General features: G+C 46.2%; 1 protein-coding gene across 10 annotated transcripts in view; it reads right to left on the reverse strand.

The window, feature by feature from the left end:
* Positions 1-14,066, reverse strand: part of CADPS (calcium dependent secretion activator) — a 212,558-nt gene that overhangs the window by 155,413 nt on the left and 43,079 nt on the right. For all 10 annotated transcript variants that reach the window (XM_086755865.1, XM_086755861.1, XM_086755864.1 and 7 more), the window contains exon 3: positions 12,590-12,922. In XM_086755865.1, coding sequence (XP_086611991.1) covers positions 12,590-12,922 — 333 coding nt within the window. The remainder of the gene's footprint in view (positions 1-12,589; positions 12,923-14,066) is intronic.

A 14,066-nucleotide genomic window follows, 5' to 3' on the forward strand; every position in this document is an offset into this window, starting at 1 on the left:
AACTGCTCCCAGTCAAAATCTACTGTTAGGGAGAAAAAGGCCAAGTGAAGAGAAAATCCTCAAGTGGAAAGGTGAACAAAGGACTGACTTAAAAGGTGACTAAAAATGGCTGATTGATATTTTACATTTTTGACAATTTGGATATGCACAGGGAGGGGAAAGAGACTGCAAGCCACGAGGAGACAGTGGGTACAGTGGTGAGGAACTATTGCTGATACTACACCCTGCATCAGAAATAAAGAAAACTAGATTTAAATGTGATTTTAAATCAAAATAAATGTTTGGCAAATTACATTCTCATCAAACACAACAGGCCTCCTCTGATTTAATAAAATTGCTGTGTCAATAATTTCTCCATGAAGCCGCATCTCTGTTTTGCAGCTATTTTATCAATCCTGGTCTCAGCTCTTTACACCAGCATGCAAGACTCCCGGTTACGGCAGCCGAACACATGCCTACAGCTCATTTCACCAATGTTGCACAACATGAGCTCGCCAGCAAACTGGCAGAAATACCAACAGGATAAATGACTGCTGTCAAGAACAAATGAGAGACCATTTAATTACTCTACTATTAGAATTGTATAATTTAAACCACTCAAAGGACTTTCTTGCTGTTGTCTCTAGACTTAGGTAGGTCACCAGAGAAGCTAGTTATGTTTAGCAAAACCTTCCACAAAAGCCAACAGCTCATGGTCCTCCACCTGGGAACAAGGAAACTCTTCACTGATGCTCCTTCTGCTAAGGAGTAGTCAAGGAGTAAAGCCGTACGCTTGATGCCTCCCGCCAGCATCCTACCACAATCTGTGTTACCTGCCAAGATCTCCTAGCTTTGTTGGTGACCTGGTATTTTACTTTCTTTATCCTACATTTTACTTTTTTTTATGCTGATACCTGGAGCAAAATACCCTTAGCATAGATCTTGACCAAGTTCCCTTCCTGTGGACTAACGATGACTGGAGACCTGGAAGATGGCTGCTGTCCCCAGTATAGCTGTAAACACAAGCAGTAGTTGGTCAAGATGCAGAAATGAGCACGGGGTACATCCCAGCAGCCACAAGAACAAGCAGGTACATTTCAATGTTTAACGTCTACCATCTCCAACTTTACAGCATCTACAGCAAAACACACGTGTCCCTGAACTCCGACTCCAGAGTTTACACCCCTCTCCCTTGCCTCCTAAATCTTCCCATATCACATGTGGAACTTCAGCTCAATGTTGCCTTTAATCTCAAAATACTCTTTGGAAGGAACGGCTGTTACACCGTCATACTCTGTTAAACAGGGAGATGCAATCATTTTCCCTCTTTTGTTGCAATGACGTTTCTACAAAGACTTCACACTGAGTGACAAAGAATATTGTGCCGTCACCTCCCCGTCTTCTTACTGTCCTCTTTCAGAGACAAAAGAACTGGACTAAAGGGTACAACACATGAAAAACACAGGCATAGATCATTCCTGCTAGGAAACATCACTGCCGCCCTGCATTATACAGCAAGGTCTGTGAGATGGAGGTCAGCATGGCTTTTAGATGACTTTAAGCTATCATAGCTGCCTTTTAAATACATGAAAGGCTGTACTTGAAGCTGTCTTGCATCCAGTTCCCCATTGAACTTGCACTCTAATTTCTCACAAAACATGAGCAGAATCAGATGTTCCAGAAAAATCATAATGTATTGAACATGAAAACTCAACGCTGAAATAGAGGTAAATAACAGCTTACATAAGTTGCATTCCCTGTAGTTTGGGATATTGAGACTGAGTTTTTGAAATGCATGAAATCTAGTTTGTTGATCATTTCCCAATTTATAGTCAGCTCACTGGAAACAAATATGTGCCTACTTTGATATCCTTTTGAAGAAAATTCTTGGCACCTCCTTTCTCTTAAGAAATAGATCTTTTTTTTTTTTATTTTTGTACATTTTAGATGCAAACTGGAAGATTAACCCAGCTGTATTTTATATTCATGCAGTACTTTCTATGGCCTGATCCATCTGACTCCCAAAGTTTCTTCTGAATTAAAATGACACTGTCTATCACATCCCAAGCTGTGGCATGAAGCAATTGTCAAGTAACACAGAAATACTGGTAGTCTGAAGAAAGAAATGTAGGATGGAAACTGGAGGAAAGGGCTGGTGAATATAACACATCTTTAAAAAAAATAATTAACTTTTCTGGAGTACTGAACTTAATATGGATTGCAAAGAGGCAGAAGCAGCCTGGAGAAACTGCGTCTTTCAGAAATAAGATTAGAGAAAATTGAGTAAAATATTAATACAGAACTTTCAAAATATTCGCTTAGTGGATGACGTATGTCACAAGAATGATCTCTCTATTTAAGATGATAAAAAGAAAACTGAGAGAGTAGTGTGTCACATTAGGCTACTGCAGCTCAGTGAAAACCAGTCCAGGTTCTCTGACAAGACATTGCAGTTTGAAATGAAGACCCCGGAGTTCTGGCACAAGCCTCCACGTATAACCACTGCTATGTGCAGCTACGACAGCATCTTTCCATTTTCCTCATGAGATAGGCATGGAAAGCTCCTCAGGAAAGCACCAGGATTGCAGTGCTAAAAGACACGAGCGAGGGTTGAAGTGCTGCAAAGCACTGGCGGAATTCATGTGGAATTCAAATAAGATTTAAAGACCTATGTGCAAAATTAAATTCTAGCAGCTACATTGTATTTCCAGTTAAAAGGAAGAGAAAGAGAGGCATTAACACAGTGCTAGGGCATGTACCAGTTATGTCTTATTAAGTATTCCAGCCTTCCTTAACGTAAGCATCACATATGGGTTCTTTTGCAGTTAGCAGTTCCTTGCTTAAAGAGAGAGAGGTCTGGATAACACCCCTTCTGTCTCCCAGGGCCTCTCGGGCTGATTGACAGGAACATGCACTGCAGGGAAAAAATGCTGCTCAAAGGAAAAACAAGATTACTTTCTCCGAAGAGGGCCAGTGGGGTCATTTCTTTGTCGTGTCTTCTGCTCACCATCTCTGGTTGAGGGAAAGACAAAGAGGAGGAGTGACATTTTCCTTTCCTAATAAAACACAGCACAGGCTGAGGAACTGTTTTTTATGTACAGTGGTTTGCACTGAATTCAAAGTTAGGGAACCAAGAGAGACGACTCAAAATGAACATGGCATTTTGAGAGCTGAGTCCCACCTCTGGGAACCAGACCATGCGGAAGCTCAACTCGGAACCCACCCCACGATCCATTTCAGTTACATTTAGGTTATTTTTTTCAGAGATCAGCATTAAACATCTGATTTTATGCATCACCTTTGGCTACTGCCCCCCATGACAATGTTTGGGCAGACTCAGCACATGTTGTGAGGCTGGGCCACCCTGCGCAGTGGCAGGGTGCCCCATGAGACTATTGGGTTTTTCAGAGCAAAGAGTTTTCCCCGAATTCAGCAACTTCTTCTCTACTCTCTCCCCCATTTCTACCAGTAGTCTCCTCTTACCTCTGGGGTTTAGATTTTGTGCCATCCCAAATCTCCTCTCCACTGAAATGGTTTCAAGCTATAATTCCCAAATGTCGTCACATTTAATGATGCTCAAGAACTTTTCCTATTTCTGTAGCTCCTGCAAAACCTTCCCACTGCTTCAGCATCTCCCTCTGCACAGCTGTTCCAGGAACTGTCCATCTTCTTCACCCTCCCCTCTGCTCTGATCTTGTCCAATAATGAAGCTCAGAGGTGGACACAGCTAGGCGCTTGCGGAGGCAGCAGACACCAGAACAGCTCTCCCAGTTCATAACCACCACCATCTCCTGGGGTGCAGCACCAGGAGATCAGCACATCATCAGCTACTTCAGTCCTTCATACTTTTCCCCAGTTGCTCCTACCTAGAGCCAGGAATTCACCGCTCAACTTATTCTTCCCAAAATGCAAGGTGGTAGTAGGGAAAATGAATTGTATTAACAAACATCCATTTGAAATGAGGCTCCTGATCTGATGGAAAAAAAAAAAAAAAAAAATCTGGCTAAGCAGCAAGAAAGTCATGCCAACAACTAGATTTTCAGTGAAAGAAGAGAATTAGCAGTCTCTAAATAGAGGGGTTAAGGTAGATTGAAAATGTCAGGTTATTGATATTTTATAAGGCAACCATGGTTATTTTTTATGCATTCCTTTGCAGCATGAATGCAGATGATGAAAAGTATTCACGGGCCAATTGAAGCAAAAATAAAACTCAAGAGATATCTTGATGGTAATTTAAACCTTAACTGTGGAAATTAATCAGTCCACACAGACAATGAAGAGTGTTCAGCTGATATCGCACCACAAAATCCTCTCGCTAAACAGACAAATAAAAACCATTTCACAAAGGATGAACATCTTGAAAATCACCCTGACTTTAGCCCTAATGTACCTGCAGGGATCAATATTGCTGGAGCAGGATAGATCTGGCCTGATGTGTGAAGTTGCCCGTGTTGCCTCTGGATAAAGCACAACTGATTAATTTAATTTGTACAAGCCACCGGAAATGCACAGGACTGCTGGTCCCGGTGTGCTGCAGCCCCTCGGTGCTGCCCAGCGAGGGGGTCACTAATGGCCTGGATGCGTTTGTCTTCTCTACTGCTGCTTCTGAAGAGAATTTTCATGCTTTTCCATCAGACTAATGAGCTCTCTTGGTCGCACTTACCTTGCTGGCAAGTGGTGTCACCCCTTACAGTGAGGGCAGGGGAGCAACCCAGCAGATGGGAATGGGGGGACAGGAAATGGCGAAGGCGCCCAGTTACGTGACAATTAACAACTGAGTGCTCTATTAAGTAAACTAAAACAGGGCTTTGGCTCAGAGGAGTCCCCATGGACTTCTGCAGCAAATAACGAAGCAAATCCCTCTCCAGAACCGTGTGGTGGAGGGGCTCCCAGCAGCCAAAACGTTTTGCATGGCAGCAGAGAGTCAGTAAGAGAAGTAAGAGGCTGCTCCTCCACTCCAGAACCTGTCTACATGGCAAAACTATTTTCTGTCCCTTAAATAACGCACCATAACAAGCCACCGCTTCTTTTGGTGGAACAAGTGACATTTGGCTAGGCTACAGAGAGGCATCCGCACCCCTAAACCCAGAGGGAAGACTGGCAGGAGGTAGCGTGGGAAGGATTCAGTACAGAAGACTTCTTCAGTCTAATAAACATCTCTGCTTGGCGCTCGAAGAAGAAAATGACTGACTTCCCCTCTGCAAGTCTTCACCATTGTTTCATGACATTATAATTTCTCTGCTAAACATCTGCTCTTTGGATGGACGCTCCAGTCAGGTTTCTGTAAAGGGACCATAAAACCAGAACGAGTTCGCAGCAGGGCCAGAACTCGAAGTTCCTAGTGCACGACAACATACCTCCCCAACTGGCAGCTAACAGGGTTAAAACACCCTCTGATTAAATGAAAGCATCTTTAATTAGTTTAATTGACCATGCCTCAGCCAAGACCATCTGCTCAGCAGCGTTTGCCTGCTCTTTGCAGGAGCGATTGATCAGCCATAGCTAGAGAACACAGCATTAGGCTACATCAGATTTATTTTGTTTAATAGAAGAGCTAATTTGCTTCAGATTTAATTACAGGGGCCAAGATTGCTCTCTAAGTCCATAACAGCACAGGACGTAAGCTGATCCCACAGCTAATGGATGCACACGTAGGTCCATACGTGTCTGTGCAAATCAGACATGGTGCCGACAGCAGCACAGTGGCTTGCCACCGCGTCCCCCTCCAATCAGCTGAGCCCTTCCCCGTAGCTCTCCGTTGGATGTTGGAGGAGACCAGGTGTCGGGTGCTGGAGCAGACAGATGTCCCCTCTCAACCACCTCTCCTGCTCTTAATCATAAAGATGCTAAATGATGCACCACCTCTGGGGTTACTGTTTCTGCACCACATGGGACCAGTGGGGACAATCAGGGGACCTCTCTGTATCTCCTGGGTAACCTCCATCAGCAAACCTCTTCCACATGGGGTGGCTGGCACTCGCCTTGTCCCTCTCGGCCTCTCCCCCCCTCCCATGTCAACATCATTCTTCAAAATACTGTACCCTGAGCTGATGAAGAAGAGCAATTCCCACTCCCTTCCAAAAGACCACATGTATCTACGTCGCGTTATTATGAAAGGTTCACTTCCCAAAGCGTTTTCCTTTTTCAGTTTCCCATCAGGTGCTAAATCACTGCTGTCTTTGGGAGATGCTCGAGCGCCGACAGGCATGCCGCGGCTGCCACTGGCTGCTACAGGAGTAATTACAACCCTGCAGAAGGCTCCAGGCTGCCATTTCTGTTTCCATGGAAATAAATACTGAATTACTGAAAACAGAGTATGATCCTTTATGGATTTTGAGGCTTTTGATCATCTCAAAACCACCTTAACTCATTTTTATTGGTGGTGGCTTTGGAGGGGGGGTGGAAATAAAGCTCACAGTATGGAAATAGGTAAAGTGACCAAACGGTGTTTTAAAGGAGTGAAAGAGGAGGAAAAAGAAAGCCAGAGGGTCTGGGTGATGCCCTGGGGATTTGCAAGGGGGACAGCAGTCCTGGCTGAAGCTGCTGGTTGTCCACAGCATCCAGGTACCCAGCCCCGGAGAGAGGAGCCTGTGGAGGCTCATTGGTCTCTGCCTGCATCCCTGGCTCGCCACCACCATCCCCATGACGGCCCATTTGCAGGGGCTCCAGCGCTGAAGCAAACCTCCTGCCTTTTCGGAGGGGTCATTATAGCCAGCCTCAGTGCTTGAATGCCCAGAACCACAGACGGCCGTTTCATAGGTGTTGAGCTTCAAGATGAAGCTAGAACGAAAAGGAATTGCTTTATGTTCCTCAAAAATGTTGAACAGGGAGCAGAAGGGAGTGATCTGATACTGAACTCCTGTATCTGTGCATTGAAGGGACACAGAGATGGGCACAGACAGGTAACTCCACACTGTGTGCCACAACCCTCGGCTCAGTTTCATTGCAAAGCATAGCTGGGAATTTTTCATCACAACTAAATGAAACACTTGGTTTGGGGAGGATACACACCAACCAAACACTTATTCGGAAGTCACCTTAACCTTCATCTCACCACCTGAGCTGTTATAATGCTCCACAGGAGTTTGTGTCCTTACTTTCTTCTGCCCTAACTTAGGCTGCATCTTCCAAGTACCACTGCAGCATCTCTGTGATGGGCTCAATGCACTGCAGCAAGTCAAGAAACAAAGTCTGGGAAAACCACCGAGAGAGGTGCAGAAGGCAAGACACCACCTCAGTACATCATCTCTAATACTGACTTGAGCTAAAATCAAACATTTGATTCAGGAGAGAAATTCTAAATATCTTTTCTGCTAGCACTTTCTAAACAATTTTTTTTGGCAGGGAAACTTTCCGCTTTGTGAGAAACATCAGTCTTTGGACACAGTGTCCTAATTCTGCTTCAAAAATAAGTGTCAAAACAGCGAATTCTAGCTTTAAACCAGCTCTGGACAGCAAAATTTGGGTTGAAATGTTTCCTAGCTAAAAATCACAGACCCTCAAAACTTATGAAACAATTCCAGTTGCACTGGTTAGAGACTTTCACCCCTGTATGTGAAATAGCCACCAGACTTGGTCTGTGTTATAGCCCACACACACACGCACGCTTCTCTGATGTTTTTCCTTCTACCTGGATGGACAGAAACAGATGCTGAAAAACCATGACCACGTATGACCATGTATTACTATGTATTACTCAGAAGGTTTGACGTGCATATATTTAGCTATTTGTTTTAAAATCTAATATCTAAGGCAATTAGATAAAATTGGAAGCTCAGCACAAGTATTTTGCACAAGTAACAGGAATGCCGCAGTGTATGGGACACTTTAGGCCCAGGAAAGAAGAGGAGGTCTGACTGTGAAGCCTGTGAATTCAGACAGTTCTGCAGGGACAGCCCAAGAGCCCGGCGCTCCCTCCAGAGCAGGAGGATGGAAGTGTGCAGCTCATCATGGATTTGGTCTGGACATCAGCTACTGCGGCTGGATTAACTGAACAGCACCACACCAGCTTCTTTTCTCACTGTAGCTAAAAATGACTTTCAAACCCAGCTTGAGATAGAAAAGTAAATTACTGCCCTTCAGCTGGGAAAGAACAAGACAGGGAGAGTGCATAGCCTGATTTTCAGAGATGCTGCTGCAGTTCAGCCATCATGACAGTCAGTGGGAAATACAGGGCTCATGCCCATGGAAACGCCAACTACAGCAAAGACCCAAGTCTGGAACTGCCCCACACCTATAGAAAATAGCTCTTGTACGACTCTTCCACAGCCGTGGGTTAATGACAAAGCAGCAGAGCTAAAACCAAGCCTTGCCAATGGCATCTGGATCAGAAAGCCCAGATTCAAACACCCTTCTCCCTCCACGATGCCTCTCACAGAGCAGAGGAGCTCGCTCCCGGAGCTGGAGATACCCAGTTCCCACGCTGACTCCAGCGAAGCAGAAACACCAAGCCACGTAGTGTGTGTTACGCAAAAAACTTAAGCCTCTGTGTATTATTTAAAATGTTCTAGTCAGAGGTTGTTCTTAACACCCTTATCTCCACAGCCATTCTGCTACAACACCACTTCCCATCTCCGTTTCCTAAAAGCCTTTCCAACCGCATCAATCCCTTTCGCTATCTCAGATCCTGCCGTATCACCGCTATCACATTAAGAATACACTTATCTCATACCACCTGGGGATATTGCATTAAACAAAAAAATAATCCCTTTAGAAATCATCCTCCTTCTGCACAAACAAAATATTATTTCAGAAGTGAATGAAAGCACAATCCCAGTGATGAAATCATCACGCAATTACTGAGTATGATGTAATAGAAGGCCATATAGAGAAAAGCACCTTCTTCCAGACCACAGGAGACATTCAAGCAAGTGTTTAGGGCTCTCAGCACCATTCCTGCTTTAGGAGGACAACAACCAGGCTAACTCTTCCTACCCCTTGCCTCCTTGTGCAGCCTCTGGGGCAGTTTCACCCTGCACAGCAACGCCAGAGAGGGCACATCAGACCAGCCGGCCCCTCCACTCCCACCCAACAGCAGCAATGGGAGAAGCCCATCGGCTTTGCTTTTCTAAGGCTCCATCTCCCAGTTCCTCCCATGCACGGCAGACAACTATAAGTAAAAAAAATAAGTGCAGCTTGTATTGTGCCAAACTACTGCTCGGAAGCTCGTTATTGCCCCCAGATTTGTTTGGGAGGTTGCTCGGTCTCAGCACCCAGCCTGGGGCTGGCACCACGGCGGGCTGCGCGCCAGGGTCCGTGGTGGGCTCTGGCAGGAGCTGCCCAAGCTATGCACGTTGGAAAGCAAACATATCAATCACCCACGTGGGCGCAAGTTGAGCCCACACAGCGTTTCTGGGAATATTAGAATTTCAGCACATCCAGGGAAATGCCAGACAGTGTTTTCCTTTTACTTAAAGCTTATTCATAAACAGAATATATAAAATATTTTGTTCTTATGAAACAGGCGACAGAAGCTTCAATCAAATTATTAAGAAAAAGATTTAAGTTATACTTCCAATTAACTCTGATGAGACAAGAGCCAGGCCAACAAGAGTCAGTGCATCCTCACAGGGAGGAAAATGAGCACTGCTTAGGTTGGTTCTGACTGAAACACAATCTGGACTGAAACAAAACAGCATGATGGAAAGAAAGGACCATTTTTAGGGGTTATGGGGCCAGTGTCACAAAGCTCAGCGGGTGTGATCTGTGCTGCAAGTACGGCTGCAGGCGCAGCCTGAGAAGTGTTTGCAAACCCACCCGAGCTCGCTGCTGAGTTCAGGAGAGGCAGGCAGAGCAGAGGTGTTTACAGAAGATGGCTTGTCAAACAGAGACAGACAGATGCAGCAAATGAAAATTTATGAAAATGCAAAGTGGTGGTGGGGGAGAGAGGGAGCGGCTGGAAGGAAGTCCTGCACGTGTACATGCAACACAGGGATCCAGCCCTCTCCTCCAGTCCCCTCCCACCCAGCACCCATCCGGGTGCAGGGCTGCACACATGATTCTCCTCTCTCCACACGTCTCTGGTTTGAGGGCTGTGATGCTGGCAGGTGCCTCTGGCTGTATCAGAGTTAGACTTCCCATGGCAGGGATGCCACCGGTGCAGAGCAGCCCAGCACAGTCTGAGGGGTTACAACACCGGAGAGTTTCCAAGTCTCAAAGGGCAGTGCCCAGGGCTTGACTTGCGTCTCCAGCCTGGAGCGGCTCTTGTGGCTTTGAAATCTGCCCTGTGTGAACACCAAGAGCTTTTGGAGTTAGAGTAGGAGTAGGAAATAATTTGCTACTGAATTTTAGGAGGGAAAATCTGTTTCAGAGCTGATGCCAATGCTGCATCAAGAGAGATGAGGAGGAAGTTTTCATGGTGGGGAAAAGGGGCAGGTTACTGAATCACTCCTCATTGTGTATCATTTTCCACTCTTGCTGCAAAATACATGCTAGCCAAGTGGTGTGCAGCTTCAACTTGTGCTAGGAACTCCCCATATAAGCTAGGCGAACAAAAACATTTTTAGGTTGACAGGTTTTACTTATATCCTGCAACAGACTGGCTGCCAGCGATGGCTGGGACCTTGCGGGAAGGATCAGGAGTCAACAGCAATTTTGGTTCTTCATGGCGATACTGAAAGCACAGAGCAGCTGCTGCTGCTCTCCTAAGGACTGTTGGTGGCCAGAGAGCCCCAGAGATCCCTCTGGTATAGCCCAGATGACATGACCACAGGCAGCACCCAAATAAGTGTCCCCACAGCAAAGCCTGCAGTTCTGCTGGGTGCTGGCTGCCGCCTTCCCTGCGGCACCCAGGAGAAGGAGCAGCAGCGACCTGCTCCCAGCTCTGCTCCCCACTGCGCAGGCTCCCACCCCATCACGCCGGCACTGGGACCTCAGGAAAGCAAACGGCTGAACGACTGCTGGCCTTGCAGCTTTCTGAGCCGTGCCTTGTACAAAGGGCTTCCCTGTCTGCATAGCTAATCCTCACTATCCAGGTATTAAAACCAGAGTAACCCCCGTGCTAATGCTCGCTTTCAAAAGAAATTATGTCTTTCTCTAAAAGCTTAAATTACAGGTTTGCTGCCTCAGAGTATTAGAAAGGACCCAGAATTAAATCCTTCTCTTCCAGAGTAAAGCTGGGACCTCCCACAGGAAACAGGCTGCTCGATGCAACAGGGCAATTTGCAGGGAGCAGCCACTGCATTCACAGTGTCAGCCAGAAAGGCTCTCATAAGCAGAGATCAGTCACAAAGCAGGGCAGCCATGCTTAGATACTGTTTTCTGCATCACTAGGAACTACAAAGTAAGAGGGTCGGATCGCACACACAGAACCACTCTAGTTCCAAAGCCGAGCGTGGGTCAAGGGAGAATGAGAGACACAGGGCTCGAGTGGGTTTAAGTTAAAAAAACAACTGCAGAGCTGACTCAGCTCTCAACACATCACTGAAAATACTATGGTTTTGATTTTAAACAAGTCCTCCATCAGGGGACGGAGGCATGAAATCTGGTTTGTAAACATAATTTATGAGGACCGATGCAGTCCTTGCTACTGCCTTTTTGCCATGAAGACACCTTACTCAAGGACGCTTATTATCTTCTCCCAACTCTGCCATAAAGGTCTGAGATGAAGAAGAGCAAATGCAAGATAATTAAGCTCTTTACAGGAGAAAAAACAGATAAAACATAATTTTCTATGTCTTGAAAAGAATTGCAAACGTCTAGACAAAAGACAGACAGAATTGGTCTCAAATGTATTGATTTCAATAAGAAGCTGAACCCTTGAATTACAGGGAAGAGATTGAGGTCTGCTCCTCCTCTGAAAACTTTCCACAGCATTACCTTACCCTCCCCGTGACTCTGACATCCTTTATCCCGCCTGCGGTATTTATATCCGATAGCAGGGAACCATAATCTGGGTCACAGAAAGCCTGGACCGCCACCGACAACCCTCGACAAGAGCTGTTGGAAAGGCAAGCACACTGCAGAATCACAGCCTCTGGGCTGTGAGGTGGGAAGAGAGGAATGGGAAAGGTTTTTTCCACCTTTGGGGAACTCAGTGCATGCGGAGCTGAGCCAAGGTCACGGAGGTCTGGGATGCTCCCTCCTTCCAGCACGGGCACGCAGAGGTCACAGAGGCTCCCTCTACTTAAGGAGAGCCCGTACAACCTCAATAAGTGAGTTTACGTAAGACATTCACCCTGGGGGCATCTGAGCTTCGAGTACTAATAAGGTTATTGCAGGCTGCAGGAATGTACTTCTGTCACTTAGATTGGTGATGTGACAGCAGAAAGGCAAGCCAGTCACAGTAGAATGGCCCACTTAGGCACCACCAAAGTTCTGCTCATCCAGACAGAGAGGGAGGAATAAAATTTTCCCCGGTACAGCAATCCTATGGGATTTCCACGAGAAAACGCGTGAACAAGAGGAGGCGGACCACTTGGACAGCCACAACAAAACCAGCAGCGCAGAAGTCCCACCATGAACCAAAACCCCCTTCCTTGGTGTAAGTTCTCTCAAAACCAGTCTGGTCAGACCCAAAGTTTCCAGTTCATAACAGCAGTATTTCCCCTTGGCAAGATCTTCCCGCAGAAAACTGATTCCATTCCCACCCAGCCTATGAGAAGGACCTTACCTGACATGCATTGTACAGAAGCTGATGCTCAAATTTCTTGATCCCCAAAATGTTCTGGAACATCTCGTAGAGCTGCTCCTTGCTGAGAATGAGCTCTGAGGCAGCACTTGCCGTCATCCTGGCCTGCTGCTTGCGAGGATCCTCTTCCCCACGGTAAATAGCATCAAACTTCGCCATCCAAGAGCTCAGGACCGTCTCCTTGCTGAGGCCATCAATTTCTGGCAGGCTGCGCACTCTCTTCTCAATGTGCTTCTTGAAGACCTCCCGAGAGTCATTTGCTGAGCACCCTCCACTTTGCACCATCCTAGCAACGCGGTCACTTTTCAGAAATACCTGCAAAAAAAAAAAAAAAAAAAAAAAAAAAAAAAAAAAAAAAGAAAAAGGTGACTTCAAATGGTGCCAGTTAAAAAACAATCCCCCTTAAACACCACAAAATGTGGTTTCACTGCTGGGCAGCCCGCTAACTGGCTAGCACTACACTTTCCAGCTCCTCACTCAAAAACCACATGTTGCCAGATGGACAGAGGTTTCAGCTGTACTTTGGGAAGCGTAATGAAATCAGGTGAAGCTTCTGCTTTGCATCTGCTAAAACGGGACATTTTGATGCAATTAGGACTTCATGCAATGTTGTGGTCGCACCTCACCAGATACCTAAATGCCCTTTGGGAAAGCAGGATTATATTTTGCTTTATTGAACATTTTAATAAGGAAGTTACTGCACAACTATATTCACCTAGCCAAATTCTGCCTGGTTAGAGGGAGCCCAGTCATCCCACTCAAGCCAGCAGCATTGCATTGTATTTATCCTGGTAGCCAGGCCTCTGGGAAACCTCTGACCAATGCAATGACCAGGCTTACATGAAGGAGATCTTTGCAGATTGCCATCACAAGATGATAGGAAAGGTACTGTATTAATGAATTTAATGTTATCTTCAGTTAAATAAAATGTGTGTCCCCACTTTTCCCATGCCCTAGGTCTTTCCAACCTGGGCACCCAGCACTGCAAAAGCACCGTTAAAACGCCTTGGGAAAGGATAAGGACAAAGGGCCTGATCTTTGCAGACTGATGGGTAAACCACAAGTCAACTCAAATCACTAAAAGGCAGCACGGTCACAGGTGGACAAGGCCAAATCCCTTCCTGCTGCAGCTCTGAAGTCGCACAGGATGGTTCAGCACAGCTGGAGGCTGCTTGGGAAGGCCTGGCAGAGAGAGCAGCCTGCGAGGTGCAGGACACTGACAGCAGGAGAGAGAAGGTGCTTGATGAAGATGCTCTTCCCAGCGCAAGAGTAGCAGAAGGGTCAAAACCTAACAGACTCCTGCAGACCAGGAGATGCCACAGGAGCAACGCAGAGCTGAAGGGTGAGAGAGGGCCAGGGGGATATTGTGTTGGCTCTCCTCTCCCAAGCCCTGAACACAGGAGAGCAATCGATGTCCGGCAAGAACTGCTGTTTTATTAATGATGCTAAGAATGGATGA

Source organism: Chlamydotis macqueenii, chromosome 10 (genome assembly GCF_036417535.1).
Source record: "Chlamydotis macqueenii isolate bChlMac1 chromosome 10, bChlMac1.mat, whole genome shotgun sequence".
NCBI lineage: Eukaryota > Metazoa > Chordata > Aves > Otidiformes > Otididae > Chlamydotis > Chlamydotis macqueenii.